This window comes from Malaclemys terrapin, chromosome 7 (assembly GCF_027887155.1).
Source record: "Malaclemys terrapin pileata isolate rMalTer1 chromosome 7, rMalTer1.hap1, whole genome shotgun sequence".
Classification (NCBI taxonomy): Eukaryota; Metazoa; Chordata; order Testudines; family Emydidae; genus Malaclemys; species Malaclemys terrapin.
This window is the reverse complement of record NC_071511.1, coordinates 41,638,196-41,655,101: the sequence shown is the minus strand read 5'-3', so window position 1 is coordinate 41,655,101 and position 16,906 is coordinate 41,638,196. Positions and strand designations below refer to the sequence as shown.

The 16,906-nt window shown below is 38.6% G+C and overlaps 1 protein-coding gene across 5 annotated transcripts in view; it reads left to right on the top strand.

Annotated features, from left to right (window-relative positions):
* The window catches only part of IARS1 (isoleucyl-tRNA synthetase 1), a 239,037-nt gene that overhangs the window by 137,197 nt on the left and 84,934 nt on the right, over positions 1-16,906 (top strand). For all 5 annotated transcript variants that reach the window (XM_054035752.1, XM_054035750.1, XM_054035749.1 and 2 more), the window contains 4 exons: positions 3,529-3,602; positions 4,395-4,589; positions 12,930-13,016; positions 13,808-13,891. In XM_054035752.1, the coding sequence (XP_053891727.1) occupies positions 3,529-3,602; positions 4,395-4,589; positions 12,930-13,016; positions 13,808-13,891 (440 nt within the window). The remainder of the gene's footprint in view (positions 1-3,528; positions 3,603-4,394; positions 4,590-12,929; positions 13,017-13,807; positions 13,892-16,906) is intronic.

The window sequence follows — 16,906 nt, the reverse complement described above, 5'->3', positions numbered from 1 at the left end:
AAGCAGATGTTGTACTGCATTAAGATGGCTAAAAATAAAACAAACATTTTCTTATATTACTCTTCCTTGGAAGCAATTGCTGTAATTCTCTGAGTGCCCACCTGTGGATTAAAATCCACTTCCATGACTGACAGTTTTGTACCTAATGGGTACAGAATGGCCAAGTCAAAATGAAAATACTCTGTACTGACTAGTAAGGGTTTTAGTACTAGTACTAGTAAAGGTTCAGTACTGTATCATGCTAAAATATTTCAAGTTTGGTCCTGCAGCTGAAAAAGACTGGACAAAAGACTACAGTATCCATATTGGCCTCTGGTAATGCTCCTTACAATCTCTGTCCCTCTTTTACTGATGACATTTTTACAATTCCTTTTCTAATTTGGAAGATTGAGTTTAGTGTCCATGCAGTTTAGTGAAAATAACCTCCAGGAATCAGACATTGGGGAAGAAATGGTCTAATGCATACAGACATCTTGCATTTCTCCTGAGGCTGCATGTACCCACCGGCTAGAAAGCAAGTGTTGAGGTTTGGTATGGCCACTGGGCCACAGTAAAATCCAAACGGAGTGTGCCTATGTTCACTCATATTTTATATGAAAGGGGATGTTGTTTAAAAATTAATATAAAAGGTTAACATTGAAACACTCAAACTTTTTAATTTTACTGTGGTCCAGTAGCCATACCAGACTACTGAACCTCAACAATGTGCCCTTCAAAAAGGAACACTTAATGCGTGCAATTATATTGTTCATGTTAAAATCAGAAAAAAATTGTGGATTTATTATTGAATATATAGAAAGGTTACTAATTGCAAGTTAAGTGAAAAATAGTACAAATCAATATCTAGTCTCCCACAGTTTTATTTTAGCTGCACTAAGTTTTGGTATAATTATAAGGTAGTAGAAACACATAGTGGAAGGTGAGATTTGAAACTTATGTTTTTTATTACTCTGTGAAAATCATTGATTTGAGAGCTTAAACCTACAAGTTTCTTAAGAAAGGACTAAGCAGAAAAGCACCCATTTCAACTAGATGTAAAATCTTTTAACGCTGCATGATCAGGTTCATAAAGCAGGAAGATAAAATGTTTAAGTTCTAAAGAACTGGCATACAGTTTAATTGAAGTTGCTCAATATTTAGTGAAGATGTGGTTCAGATGCTTTAATGTGGCTTGGAGCTCCTGTCACTCAACTAAGGCATTTGACCAACTAGTTTTATTGCCAGTAGTCTTGTATAACAGCACTAACCACAGGAAATCTCTGGCTATGCTGTTTTTAGTCTGTGAAGAAATCTTTTCTATGTCCCGTGCCCAGTCTGTTTTGTTTCCACTTGTCCAGTTCAGGGCCGGCTCCAGCTTTTTTGTCGCTCCAAGCAGCAAAGTGTGTGTGTGGGGGAGGGGGAGGGAAGTCGATCAGCAGCACTTCGGCGGCAGCTCAATCACGCCGCTTCATTCTTCGGCGGTAATTCGGCAGCGAGTCCTTAGCTCCCTCTCTTCCTCGGACATGCTGCCCCTTTCCATTGGCCGCCCCAAGCACCTGCTTCCTTGGCTGGTGCCTGGAGCCGGCCCTGGTCCAGTTGCTACTAGTCTGCCACCTCTAGCTCATCTTGTCAAGTGTTCTTCATATAAATCATTCCCTGTACGTTTCTTTTAAAGCTCCTAGGTGGTTTGCTTGGTACTGATAGGCAGGTGGGAATCTTCTGTTCTCTCTTCTCATAACACAAGGACAAGGGAAACTGGCCCACCATTAAATGTAATTGCCAATCCGGGTTCCCCACCTTTGTCTACCCTGTGAATCTGTTCTAGCTGCATCAGTTCCATGGAAGGTTCTCCTGGAGGTTTGGTTGTGCAGATGTGAGTTTTCTTCTGGGTACAGGATGCTTTAAGGACACACATTTTTCTTCCTTGATAGATTACTCTGATTTTCACTTTAAATAAGATATGTCTCACTTAACTCTTTCCAGGACCCAAAAATCCCAATTGAGCCAGATGGTAAATTATGCCCTCATGGTAGTCTTAGCAATTTAGTATAGTCAAACTCTTTCATGAGCATGAATTGACAGCTCTTGGGATGGAAACAATGGTTGGTAACTCAGATCAATTTTAAGATGGATGGAGACCATGTATTAAAGGAGGCTTGAAAACTTCTGAAAATCCGCCTGCCTTGACTGTCAGAAGTCATTTTGGTGGTGGGGGAATTGCCTCTTCCTTGGTCACCTCTAAGCTGGTCAAAACACTTTTTGAGTCACTTCCTTTTCATCTGCTATACCTCGAACAAATGTAATGTGGAGTGTCCAACTTCTGCTGAAGCAAACATTGGTAGAAGGATTGAGGCAGCTCCAGTCCATGGATAGGTATGTTAAAAAGCCCCTTTGCTGCTCTTTTATATGGAGTCAAAACGCTACTTGTACATTGAAATACCAGCCTCTAAAAGCACTAATAAATAGGGAGCATTTTGTCTAGACACATAGTTTAAAAGTCTGATAAAATGCTAATTGTTGCTAATCTGTAGTGCTAAATCCCATTTTTCTTAGACATGTGAAAGGGATGTTGTCAACTCTCAGGCAAGGACAGAGAATGACCCTATAGCCTGGTAGTTAGTGCACTCACTTAGGATGTTGGAGACCCAAGTTCAAGTTCCTGCTCCAGTGACTAAGCATTTATACACAGTGTAACAGCTTCAATAGGAGAGACTGCGAGAGACCTGCTCCAGAATATCCCATAGCCCAGTCATTAGTGCATTCTCCTGCAGTGTAGGAAATATAAATTCAAATTTCTGCTCCACATCAGGAAGAGGGGGGAATTGAACCTGGGTCTCCCACATCCCAGATGGGTGAACCACTGGGCTAAAGGTGATCACTTACACATTTTTAACTCTACTTTCATATAGTAAATATCGGGTGTTGTGGAAAGTTTGACTTAGAAGCTGTCACCACCCAAAAAAGTTTGGGAAATACTGATTTAGAACATGAGTGTCACTTCTGGATCTTAGCTAGTTCCCATCTAACCATTTTGCTAATGGTTCCAGTTTAAATGGTTAATGACATTATGCAGCAGTTCATGTTTGTAGGTAAAGACTATTTTGACTCCCTTGGAAAGCAGCATTTTCTAGTGGTCAGAGCAGGAGACTAAGCATCAGCATATCTGGGTTCTGTGCCAAATTTTACCACTGCTCATCTCTGTGATTAGGCAAATTATTTAACCTCTTTGGCCTCTTTTTCTAAATATAAAATGAGATAATCAGGTTTGTAAAGTGATTCAAGATCTTTGGATGGAAGGCGTTGTTGAAGTGCTAAGTATTGTGTGTTTTATATAAATAATATATATTGGGTTTTGGATTTAAATAATTTTTTCCCAAAGTGAAAACAACTATAAAATGTTGCAGGGTTTCCGTGTAAAAGGGTAAATTTAACTTATAGTTTGTAGGTCTGTATTGTACTTGAAAGTGATACATAATAGCACAGTATTCTGGAATATCTCTTAAAATATCCATTCAATTGGTTCTAAAGTATTTTACTATCTTTTAACAGGTGGTTTGCATTGGGTCAGTGGCAGAACTGGAAGAGCTGTCAGGAGTGAAAGTCACTGATCTCCACAGAGAAAGGTCAGTCACTGCGAACATATACCAGCATGAACTGCTCCTATAGTTAATTAGCAACTGTTAGGGAGTAGCACGCAGAAATGTTAGTTATTATTGTCTTAAACCTGAATAATCATTTAGATTTTAGGAGCATATGGAGGAAACTAGAATGGCTTTATGTATACTGTATTAAGTATACAAATATTTCTTTCTTGGAAATTAATAGGCAGCAGGTTTAAAACAAACATATCAGGAAGTGCTTCTTCACAATAACGCACAGTCAACTCTTGGAACTTGTAGCCGGGGATGTGATGAAGGCCAAAAGAATAACTCGGTTCTAAAAAGCATTAGATAAATTAATGGAGCTCAGGTCCATCAATGGCTATTAGCCAAGAGGGTTAGGGATGCAACCCCATGATCTGGCTGTCCCTAAACCTCTGACTGCTGAATCTGGGACTGGGTTACAGGATGGATAACTCGATAAATTGTCCTGTTCTGTTTATTCCCTCTGAAGCATCTGACACCAGCTGTTGTCAGAAGACAGGATACTGGGCTAGATGTGCCACATGTTTGGCCTAGTATGGTCATTGTTATATTCTTATGGAACTTCAATTTGAGATTGATACTAAATGTACAAAGCCATTTTAAACTCTAAAATTTTTTATATGAAATCTTGGCCTGTTGGAAATCACGGTGAAACTGAGTTGTTGTTGTTTTTGTTCTCTATCTAATGCATAACCATAATATGGATTAAGTTCTATTATATCAAAGTTCTTAGTATTTGGATTAGCGTTTGTCCATCTTTTTCTCTTACAGCATTGATCATCTAACCATCCCTTCACGCTGTGGAAAAGGAATGTTGCACCGTGTTTCTGAAGTCTTTGATTGTTGGTTTGAGAGTGGGAGCATGCCTTACGCACAAGTCCATTATCCATTTGAGAACAGAAAAGAATTTGAAGATGCCTTTCCTGCTGACTTCATTGCTGAAGGCATTGACCAAACCAGAGGATGGTAATATACTCTGTTCAAGATTTTAGAGAGAGAGAGTGCATTTAACATATGAACCATCCCTAAGTGATGTGCAAACTACACCTCTACCCCGATATAACACTGTCCTTGGGAGCCAAAAAATCTTACCACGTTATAGGTGAAACTGCGTTATATCAAACTTGCTTTGATCCACCGGAGTGTGCAGCCCCGCCCCCCTGGAGCACTGCTTTACCACGTTATATCCGAATTTGTGTTGTATCGGGTCGCGTTATATCGGGGTAGAGGTGTATAAGTATACAGCTTTCACTAAAATGCAGCTACGTCAGTGGTGGGAGGGAAGTAGTCAGCAAATACCAGGGCAATCTCTTATTCTTTCTGAGACTTGCCATTGGATATTCTCATTGAGAAATTTGCCACAAAGTAAACTGCGCAGAATTCAGTTTATTTACCATAAAAGGAGGAAAGACTGAGTTTACTGAGCTGAGACAAAAACTTTTCTGGGGATGGTAGGTATTTCATACCTGATGAGTAAGCCAGTAAACCCCATGCCCTAGATGCGATTTAACTTTTCTGTGTTAGTTTGGGAAAGGGCCAAAAGTGTAACTAAGTCAACCTTTATGTGACTAGTAGGAGACACTCCTTTTCAAAAATATAAACGTCTAGACTTAAATTTGCTTCCACAATGTTGTGAACTGCTCCATTTACTGATATTTCCATGGCCAAACAAACCTTTCCTGATGTAAAGCTAAATTTTTCTCTAATCTCAGGTTTGTCCCTGGTAATTTCTTATGTATAATATTTAGTTTTTGGTCTTTTTGTCCCATTTAGGAATGTCTGTTATAATTATGTGTCCTTGAAGTCTTAGTTTTGAGGTTGACTATGCTTAGTTTTACAAACCTTTCTTAACTAGACTTTCCTTCCATCGTCCCAAATTAGCATAGTTCACTATATTGAAGTGGTACTTGCACAGTAAACAGATCTGTTACGTTTCTAAGTCAGTCAGGACCAAGTGAGCTAAATTCAGCATTATTTTGTATATAATAGACTTGTTTATTCAATTCCAGTCATTTGTATTTTTGCAAATCTCTGAGATTAGAGAAAATGAATTGGGTTTAATTTCTAAAAGGTAGTGGAACAGGTATCATTGAGGGCATGATATGAATACAGAAAAGTTGCATAGGTATAAATGAAGGCCTAATTTAACCTTGCAATACTTTATTTCTGGTGGTGATGTGTGAGATGGAAAGAACCAAACTTGATTGCCAAATTCCAGGTTTTGCTTTGAAGGCTGGCAATTAAAAAAAAAAACAACACCTATTTTATTTGCCAATTGAGTATACTTAACACAAAATCACTGAGACCAGAACCTTCACAGAAATTTGGTTCCTTTGCAGAGTAGAACTGTACTTTGAACTCTGTTCAAAGCAGTGGATAGTATTTTAAATGGATCCTCACCAAAACTTTATACACCGTCAACACTCTTTCAACATTACTACCCTATATATGCAGTCTCACACTATATGTAAAATTCTATTAATTATTTATTACAATTCTGAAGTATTCTTCTTCATTAGTCCTTTCTAATTTTGTTCCGTTAACCCTAAAATTACTTTTACTATTTTGTTCCTTACTACATTAAACTCCATTTGCTACCTGCTAGCCCACCTGATAAGATCTTACTTCAGTTTGTATTTCCCATGCTTATATATTGATTTATTATTCACTGTACACTATCAGAATGATTATTAATAAAGAATATTTAATACAGTGAATCCCAACATTGAAGAGAATTGATCCCTTGTTACTTTGAGACACAACTTCCTACAGGTCCTGATTATTCTTCGCACACTATTCCTCAAGTAGTTTTCTAGACATTGTTACTAAGCACTGATCCCAGATTCCCTAATTTAATTTATTAGTTTTTATGCAATACTGTATTTCGTAAAAGTCCTAGAAATAGATCATATATATATGGAATATACATTTATTTTAAAACAAGGGTTTCTGTATTAAGTGTCAGTTTAAGAAAGGGACCTGGGAATCATTGTAGAGAGCTCAATGGAAATCTCTGTCCAACATGCAGCTGTGATCAAAAAAAGCTAACATGTTAACACTCCTATGGAATGAGATGCAGCATGGACAATATTCTAACACTTTTATATAAATCATTGGTGTGACCTCACCTGTCATAGTATATGCAGTACTAGTCACCCCATCTCAAAAAGGATGTTGCAAACCTAAATGTGGTTCTGAGAAGAGCAATGAGAATGATCAAAGGCCTGGAAAAACTCTCATAAAGACGGATGAAAAAGCCTGGGATTGTTTACTTCAGAAAGGAGACAAATGAGAGGGAACATGATAGAAGTAGATAAAACAATGAATATAGAGAAGGTAGATTGGGAGGTTCTGTTCCCTGCCTCATAATACAAGAACAAGGGGACAGTCAATTAAATTAAAAAGTGCGGAAATTAAAAACTGACAAAAGGAAATACTTTTTCACACAGTGTGTAACTTAGCTGTGGACTTCATTGCCACAAAAGTGGTTGAGGCCAAGAATTTTACAAGATTTTAAAAAGGGATGTGGTATCAATATGGATATCAAAAGTGTCCTAATTAATGACAACATATCTGGAAGAGGAATTAAGCCTTGTGCTTCAGATTTTAGGCCAATCTGACTATTAGAGAACAGGATGAAACCAATATGGGGAGCAGATTATTCCACATATGCTTACTTTAGGGTTCTTAGGCCATCCTTTTAAATATCTGGCTGTTGCCACTGTTGGAGATAGAATACTGGATGAGGTTGACCACTAGTCTGATCCAGTAGGACAGTTCCTGAAATAAAATCTGGTAGTATCACTGAAGAACATTGGTACATTTTTACACAGGAAGAATTTTTATATTGTCAGTGTAATAATCTAAATGTGAGGCCACTATAATTTACAAACCTATTTTAAATTAGCACACTTCCTAGTTTCTCTTCTATTTTTTTTTTAAAAACACTACCACAGTATGATTAGTGTTCATGAAAGGTAGTAAATATGCAGCACCAAACACTAAGTTTTGCCATCTGAGCAGCACCTTTACAAGCTTTCTCATATTAAAGGGTGTAGAGCCTGATCTGGAGAGAGCATTTTTTGGAGGGAGACTTGGGGGGAGTTTATGGGTGGTCTGTCTCCAGACTGAGTCTGTCTTTGTCAATCTCAAAAGAGAGGCCACCTGTAATGCCAATTGTGATTTGATTTTTGTGATATGGACGTAGATCCATTGGGTATTGGACTGAGCCTGCCAATTCACTTTATATTCTGTAGGCTACATAACTGCTGCCAGATGTGGAGATTTTCAAACTGTATACGCCTGGGTAGATTGCTTCATGGGGTTAGTTTTTATTAACAGCAGCATAAAGTTCACCTCAAGCCTTCTCTCCAGGCTTGGTTTACTCTTAAGGTTCCGCCCTCAGAACCACTGAGCTGCATCTTAGATCCTACTCCCTTGAGAGCTGCTGTCACCTTCCTTCTATTTAGGAGGCTATTAAGCCAATTGCTTCAGAAAGTCATGAGAACCCACAAACATTTCCCAAGATGATGATCTGCTAACAAGGTGGTGTTTTTCAAATAGGCAGTGCTAGCCTGTTACCTTCCCAATAAAGCTATTAATTTTCAGACAGAAAAATGAATTAAGATTAGGATTGTTCCTCTGGAATGATGGTGACATCAGACTGTACTAGACAGTTGCTAGATTTCATCCTCATTATAAAGCTGGATTACACTGAGGCCATGTCTACTCTAGGGGCTAGATTGATGCAGCGGTGTCGATTTAGCAGGTCTGGTGAAGACATTCTAAGTTGGTAGGAGAGCACTCTCCTGTTGACATCTGTATTCCACGTCCCTGAGAGGTGGAAGCTATGTCAACAGGAGTTACCTTGACCTCAGTTACGTAACTGAACTAGCGTAATTTAGATCAACTTACCTCTTTAATGTAGACCAGCCCTTAGTTAACTTTTCCCCAATATCTTCATTATACTTGTGAAAGATTGAGATTCTGGGAAATGCCAATGAATATATCCTTCTCTAGTTATGACGTGCTAAAATGACAACACTGCTAAATGGCCAATGGTCCAGTCAACTCTGAAATATTGATGCTTTAAATAGACTGTATTTGCAAAACCTTGTAAAACTGTTAGAACGTAGATATCTTTAAAATTGTGATTTCTCAGTCACAAGCAAACAGTTATTTCAGGCAGAATGCTGCCCTTTGTCATTTAACATTCTTTTTTCTTTGAGCATTGGTAACTCTACTTAATGTATTAGACATGGAAGCGTCTTTCTCAGTTTGGCTAATATTTAAAACAGCACATTTTGTACGACAGTCTTGGCCCTACCTGTAGGTCCTCATACCAGAATTAACTGCTTAACCAGGCCTTTAAATTCTGACAGAGGTTTGTTAGTGTTGGGGTAATATGGGACTTTACCCCAACCCCACCCAACTTGTACATGTTTATACAGAATGTTTTACCAGCGTTGGCTGTCTATTGGCTGTTATGAAAGGCATGTTTTTAATTGGTTTATAGATGTGCATATCAAAAGCATCTTATAAATGTAAAACTTAAAACCACCAAGTAGTGTCTATAAAGCAAATCAAACCACAGAATGATCATGAATAGGAATATGTAGATGATATTTTGAAATGACAACAGTGGTTGTCATTAAAATCATAACATTTACTACTGCAAGCAATTAGTATTAGCACTATATTCCCAACACTATACACCAGGCATGTTTCAATTAATTCCAGATACACTGTCCAGTATGATTGTGGGTATTCTTCTCTTCAGCTTTTTAAGAAACTGAACTATCTAACTTAATGTCTCTGGAGAAGTTTCTTCAATCACTAAAAAATTTCTGCATGTGCCACCTCAAAGTGCGTAACCCTCATGTACCAGTCTCCTATAAAAAAAAAAAAAACAAAAACCCAAAAAAACATTGAAGCTCCTTCTAGTCAAAGTCAGTTTTTGCTTTTAAAATAGAAATGCCTTACAGGCCTGGTCTACGGTGTGTGTGTGGGGATTGATCTAAGTTACGCAACTTCAACTAGGTACTTAGATCTACCTACCACGGTGTTTTCACTGCGGTAGGCCGACTGCTGACACTCACCTGTCAACTCTGCCTATGCGTCTCACTCTGCTGGAGTACCAGCGTCGACAGGAGAGCGCTCGGTGGTTGATTTATCGCGTCTTCACTAGACACAATAAATCGACACCCCCCCCCGGATCGATCGATCGCTCCGGAGGTAAGGGTAGACATGCCCACACTGTTGTTGTCATTCCATGACAATTGCTGTTGTTGGGATCAGTTTGTTGTTTGTTTTGCATGTATATTTACATGCCATAACCCATTACTGTTTTGTCAGTTGGGTATTCATACCAGCTGAGGGAAGAATCAGCTAGTATGCAGTCTCTTTAGTTTTGATTTGCCTTGGTCATATGGGCAAAAGCTCAGGATTGAGGTTTTTTTTCTTTTGAAGACTAAAGATGAGGGAGGAAAAAAGGGTGGGGGTGGGATGTAAGGAGGAGGGTAGAGAATTATGGACAAGGAGTAAAGAATGGGAAAGTAGCTTAAAATGGCAAAGATTTGTATTTTACTTTTTGTGTATGTGTGAATGTTTGATAAAGGTTTGTAAGTTATATTGTAATTTGGTTGGTTATGAGGTTTTACAGCCTAGAGGGGTGTGCGCCCTGAGATGATAATGTGAGTTGAAAGCCTCTCTAGGGAATAAGAATCACAGCTTTCATCTAAGCCGTTTTATAAATGCAGTAATGCACCCAAGCAACGTTTACCAAGTCTTGGATACTCAAGTGCCACAGATGTGTTTTCAATTCTATGCAGCTTTTTGAGATCTAGCCACTTCAGAGGATACAAATGAACCTTTCTTTCAGCAGAGTATTTCTTCTCTAAATCTTATGCTAATAAACAGTTTTGAAGCATAACCTTCTGTGGCTTGGTTTGAGTCAATTAGTTTCCATAAAATCATCTTTCATTTAAAGGCTGTGTTAGCTTTAGCTCTGTAGATTGCTGATGTATTTGATATTCTCCCTTAGCTAACAAGGCTGTGCCACACCCTTAACTTATTTAAAAATAAAGAGTTGCACAGGCCCAGGCCTCTGACAAGAATCCTGTTTGTGAATAGGTTTCTGTGGATTAGTGTGCTGTTCAGAGGTGTGTTGGAAATATTCCTTGAGTCGGAGACTTCGAAAGTAGAATTCCAGGTCAAAAAAAAACTATATCATGTTCATGGGGGTACAGGGGCAGAAGGGGAGGCCCCGAGATAGGACAGACTCTTCTGCTGGGCTAAGGGTATAGCTGGTTAGATTAACAATATTGTTGGGTGAGTTAAGGGAACCACTGTTGTGTGGCCCCTTGTGGAATGCAGTAGTTTAGATAGTTTAGTGTCCTTTTTCCTTTGTCCTCACCCGCAGCTATTTCACATTTGGGGACAATGTATACCTTCAAGTCAGTGGCACTGCTATGGGTACCCATATGGCCCCAGAGTATGCCAACATTTTTATGGCTGACTTAGAACAACACTTCCACAGCTCTCGTCCCCTAACACCCCTACTGTACTTGCGCTACATTGATGACCTCTTCATCATCTGGACCCATGGAAAAGAAGCCCTTGAGGAATTCCATCATTACTTCAACAATTTCCATCCCACCATCAACCTCAGTCTGGACTAGTCCACACAAGAGATCCACTTCCTGGACCCTACAAGTGATGGTCTAATAAGCGATGGTCACATAAACACCACCCTATAACAGAAACCTACTGACCGCTATACTTATCTATGTGCCTCCAGCTTTCATCCAGACCACATCACATAATCCATTGTCCACAGCCAAGCGCTAAGATACAACTGCATTTGCTCCAATCCCTCAGACAGAGACAAACACCTACAAGATCTCTATCAAGCATTCTTAAAACTACAATACCCACCTGCTGAAGTGAAGAAACAGATTGACAGAGCTAGAAGAGTACCCAGAAGTCACCTACTCCAGGACAGGCCCAACAAAGAAAGTAACAGAACGCCACTAGCCGTAACCTTCAGCCCCCAACTAAAACCTCTCCAGCGCGTCATTAAGGATCTACAACCTATCCTGAAGGACGATCCCTCACTCTCCCAGATCTTGGGAGACAGGCCACTCCTCGCTTAGACAGCCCCCCAGCCTGAAGCAAATACTCACCAGCAACCACACAACAAAAACACGAACCCAGGAACCTATCCTTCTAACAAAGCCTGTTGCCAACTCTGTCCACATATCTATTCAAGGGACACCATCATAGGACCTAATCACATCAGCCACACCATCAGAGGCTCATTCACCTGCACATCTACCATGTACATTGGCCAAACCGGACAGTCTCTACATAAAAGAATAAATGGACACAAATCAGACGTCAAGAATTATAACATTCAAAAACCAGTCGGAGAACACTTCAGCCTCCCTGGTCACTCAATTACAGACCTAAAGGTTGCAATTCTCCAACAAAAGAACTTCAGAAACAGACTCCAACAAGAAACTGCTGAATTGGAATTAATTTGCAAACTGGACACCATTACATTAGGCTTTAATAAAGACTGGGAGTGGATGGGTCATTACACAAAGTAAAAACTATTTCCCCATGCTAATTTTTTCCCCTACTGTTACTCACACCTTCTTGTCAACTTTTTGAAATGGACCATCCCTACAAAAGTTTTTTTTTCTCCTGCTGATCATAGCCCACCTTAATTGATTAGTCTCATTAGAGTTGGTATGGCAACACCCATTTTTTCATGTTCTCTGTGTGTATATACATCTTCCTACTGTATTTTCTACTGCATGAATCCGATGAAGTGGGTTTTAGCCCATGAAAGCTTATGCTCAAATAAATTTGTTAGTCTCTAAGGTGCCACAAGTACTCCTCGTTATTTTTGTTTATATAAATATATATATTTAATTTATATTTTGTGGATTTTAAAAATCTATTACTTAAGTGGAAAATTCTCCACTGTCTTGTCTCCCAACCTTGCTAATTATTCCCAAAATGTTTCACTGTCATTTATTAGTATTCTATTACTTGTGTGTAATATTTGGAGAAATAATAGTATATACTGCACAGCAAGAAAGCAATTGTACAATAAGCTGATTTTAATGGATATTTTCCAGTTATATGTCCACTCAGATGTTTTTTAATTCTAATGTGCTAGAGTGAATAAATCCAGCTTAATTGAAATTTGATTTGTAATTGACAGCATGGTGCTTTTAGCATAACATGCCTAGAATATGGTTTGAACTGTCTGATAAAGTTATCACTTTTTTGTTTCAGGTTTTATACTCTCCTGGTGCTATCCACAGCTCTTTTTGGGAAGCCGCCTTTCAAGAATGTAATTGTAAATGGGCTGGTTCTTGCTAGGTTAGTATATTAGTTTTCTTTACTGAACAGCTTTTTATTGTCACCTCATTGTAATGGGTTCAGATATGTTACTCTAAATCACAAGTGAGACATTTGGTAGCCTAGGAGTACATAGTGGTTATAGTTAGGTCAGTTTTGGCTACCAATGAGAGAGAAACTTGTCACAAAGTAGCAACGTTACAGAAGATGAATTTAACTGCCTGTCAGAGAGGGACATTTCTGTCTCCTATCCGGGAATAATGCCTAGTTCTTCACAGGAATATCTGCCCTTACTTATCGGCCACAAAGCTAATTAAAACTGGATGGAATTGAGGAAAGAAATGATATGCCATTGTACACAAGGAAGGATACCCTGTTGTTTAAAAGCTACATGTTGATTTGGAGGTTTATATATTTTTTATAACAGTAAATATATTTTTCAGTGTCATAACTTGCCACATCTTCAGGATGATGATACTGATCCAAAGCAAATGTTTTGTTTTTATCCTCTTGCACCTTATTATGCACCTTAATTTCTCAGAGGAAGATAGACTCTTCTAATTGAGTCTGTAATTTAGGAGCCTATTGCTTCCAGATTTTCTCAGTGCTCTGGAATTGTCCGTCATGCTGAAATAGTGTGCTGAGTGCATGACAGTGGCATGGGTAACTGTAAACATATTGTGACAATCAGATTTGAGTTTTAATCAATTATTTGGAAAGGAAGCTGGATGTAAAAGGATACTTGGTTGCAACTCTTGTGTTGTCAGAGTCCTAAGAACTCATTCCCCACACTTGGCATTTGTTTTTTTTAGTGATGGCCAAAAAATGAGCAAACGCAAGAAGAACTATCCTGATCCAGTGACCATTGTAAATGGTTATGGAGCTGATGCACTAAGGTAGGAACTGGCAACTGTCTGTTTTTTTTCTGTAATGTAGATACCTAATACTTCAAATTCCTATGAATAGTTGTATCAGACATGTATACCAGAAAGGATGTAATGGGTTTTGACAGATAGCGATAGGAAAGAACTTCAGTTTAGAGTATTTCAGAACTCTGTGGCAAGGAAGTAGTTGCGGGAAGGGATGACCCAAGGGATTGATAATGGGTTATGGAGCCTTGAACTTCTAAAACATTGGTTCCGATCCTAACAAGGCTGATAATGACTGAAGCTAATTGCTATCTGATGGCTTTTTGGTTAGGAAATGAGTTGTGTCCAGTTCCTATTATATAATATGTCAATTTAAGCTGACACTAATTGGTATCATTGCTGGCTTTATAAGCATAGACGCCAAGTATTTGAATGGTCATGAAAACTCTGATCAACTCCTCCTCAGAGCTAGTTACTCTAGAATAGCATATCTGCACATAGGCTGCATGGTGGAGGGAAGCTTGTGCAGTCGCTGCTTGTGCAGTCGCTACCTGTGCTATATATTACCTATGGAGAAAAGATTTGGTCTACATTGCTGTTTAATGCAGCATCTTTCATAAGCACTATGTTCAGTTAAAATTGGAGACAAAAGTGAAGGGGCAGATCTGAATATATTCATGTACAAAAAGCACCTTACTGATCAAACTATCTAGGGCTTTGGGCAATTTAAGTTGTTTCATTAAAATAATATAAATGCTCAAGTATAAGAGGCATTTAATTTGGCGGGGGGCAATAAAATCTCTTCATAACCTGAAGGTGGAATATGGACATTGAATATCTGAATTAATATCTTATTTATGGTTGTAAAGAGCCATTTGAATGTTGTTATATTCAAGTTTTTATAATATGTCACCAGGCATCATGATTGCATGCTGAGACTATGGCAGATCAAATAATAAGTATGTGTGTCTGTGTCTGTTGAAAACTTTCCATTTGCCATAACTGAAACTTGCTTTAAAATTAACATTTATTTTAAGAAGACTAGACTTGTGTTTGAATACCTTGAAAAATGGAACAGAGGTCTCTACTTTGATACAACTTTAAAATGTAAGCTACCCCACCACCCCCAAACACACACACATTTCAGAAACATTGAAATCCCCTTTTGGTAAATACCTTGTATCTCGTCAGTTCAGGAAGAAAATGTCATAAAAAACTAGATTTACTGTGAAGGCTTGAATAGAGTTCTTGAGTTTATCAACAAGATCAAACTCTTTTATAATAGTCTAACCATGGTCAGCAGAATATGAAGCAGCATGACTGCAGAGATTCCCAGTTGTTATAGAGGCTTTTAAACTCAATGTTCAGTTGTTGTTTTTTCCTAATTTTTTTCTGCCTTAAAAAAAAAAAATGCTAAAAGGTACAATTCCATTATTTCCCCATTTTTGTTCAATAAAAGGCTAATTCATTTTTCTGCCTGACATTCACTCTCTAATGTCATATTTATTTATACACACACCCACACACAGAGTATAAAGCAGTACAGACTAGGTTCATTTAAGGAAAGACTTCTGTGATTCAGTTGTTTGTGCTTATCCACTGAAGCACTTCTTGTATACTGTTTATAGAATAAGCTACTTTAGATTTTCTTGTCGTTTTGGCACGGTTTCTATGCACAGTTACTTTAGCTTCTGTGAAGGAAGTTCTCCCCTCCCCCTCAGGAGAATCTTTACGAACGGTAGCTTCAAATTAGTCTCAGCACAGCAGTATGTTAGTAAATACAGCATCCCCAGCAGTTACACACATAAGCTGCTTAAATGTATAATAGGATGAGAACTCCAGATGGAAGGAATAGCTAGGTAGCACAGAGAGTTAGCACACTGGTCTCTGACTTTTAAAATCTTTAATTCCAGTGTTCTTTGAATTGTATGTGAAACCATTCAGTGTCTAAGAGCTTGTTTACACAGTGCAGCAATGCACATCAGAAGAGGTGTATAGTTGTAGAAAAGTATTGAGCTCTAACTGCCCTGTGTTGACCCAACTGATGCACTCTTAAAAGTATGTATTATGTTGTATTGTTTTCAAACAGGACTACATTCATGCACACTAGGAACCTTTTAGAGCATATCAGTGGGGTCAACACAAAGCTGTTAGAGTTCAACACTTCAAAGCCCTCTACAATTTTACACCCTTTCTCGTGTGCATTGTTGCACTGTGTAGACCAGTCCTAAATGTTAAAGCTACCATCACACTTGGGCAGTCTTAACCACCTTGACTCAGATGAGCTGTAAGCCAAAGATGAAGTCGTGCAGTGAGGGAAAAAGTGTGGTGTTCTCTCTCTTTCTCCCCATTTAATTTTCCTTCACTTCCATGAGCTCCAAAGAAGGTCCTCACATTAAAGGGAATGTATTTGTGCTATACTCTCCACTCTGCCTGCTTTGTATTTCCAAAAGCAGGGCAACAAAAACTGGTGGGGACTGCAGGAAGGGATGGGGTCAGTGGGGAGAGGAGGAAAATACTTATTTCTATGGGCGTCACATAATATTTTGGAACCAGTATAACTGTTTTGGTTAGGAGTGATATTTCTGCCAAAAGCTATACCAATGCAGCTACTGATGTGGACATAGTTACATTGGTACAGCTTATTTCTTCTTCCCCTATCTTAGTAGAAGCATCTTTATACTAGAATAACTGTGCCCACACTAGGGGGACTGCACTGACTTAACTATAGCAGCATAGTTAATGCAGTACGATTTTTGTGTGTAGACAAGCATTTGAACTCAGCAGTTTTTTCTTGCTCAACATGCTAAAAACCTATCCTATGGGGATTTCTATGCTTCACATGCTACAGTTAATATTTCTACTGTGCTGGTCTGGATCAAAAACTGCAACTTCAGTAAAAATAATTTCCAAATATCAGTTGGTGATAGTTTTCTCTGCACCTTTTTGGAAAGAATGAACATGTAGACTTTGCCCTTCTTGCCATATCAATATATTTGTGATGGGGAATTGGCTTTCCTCAGCCTGATATCTAGTGCCTGA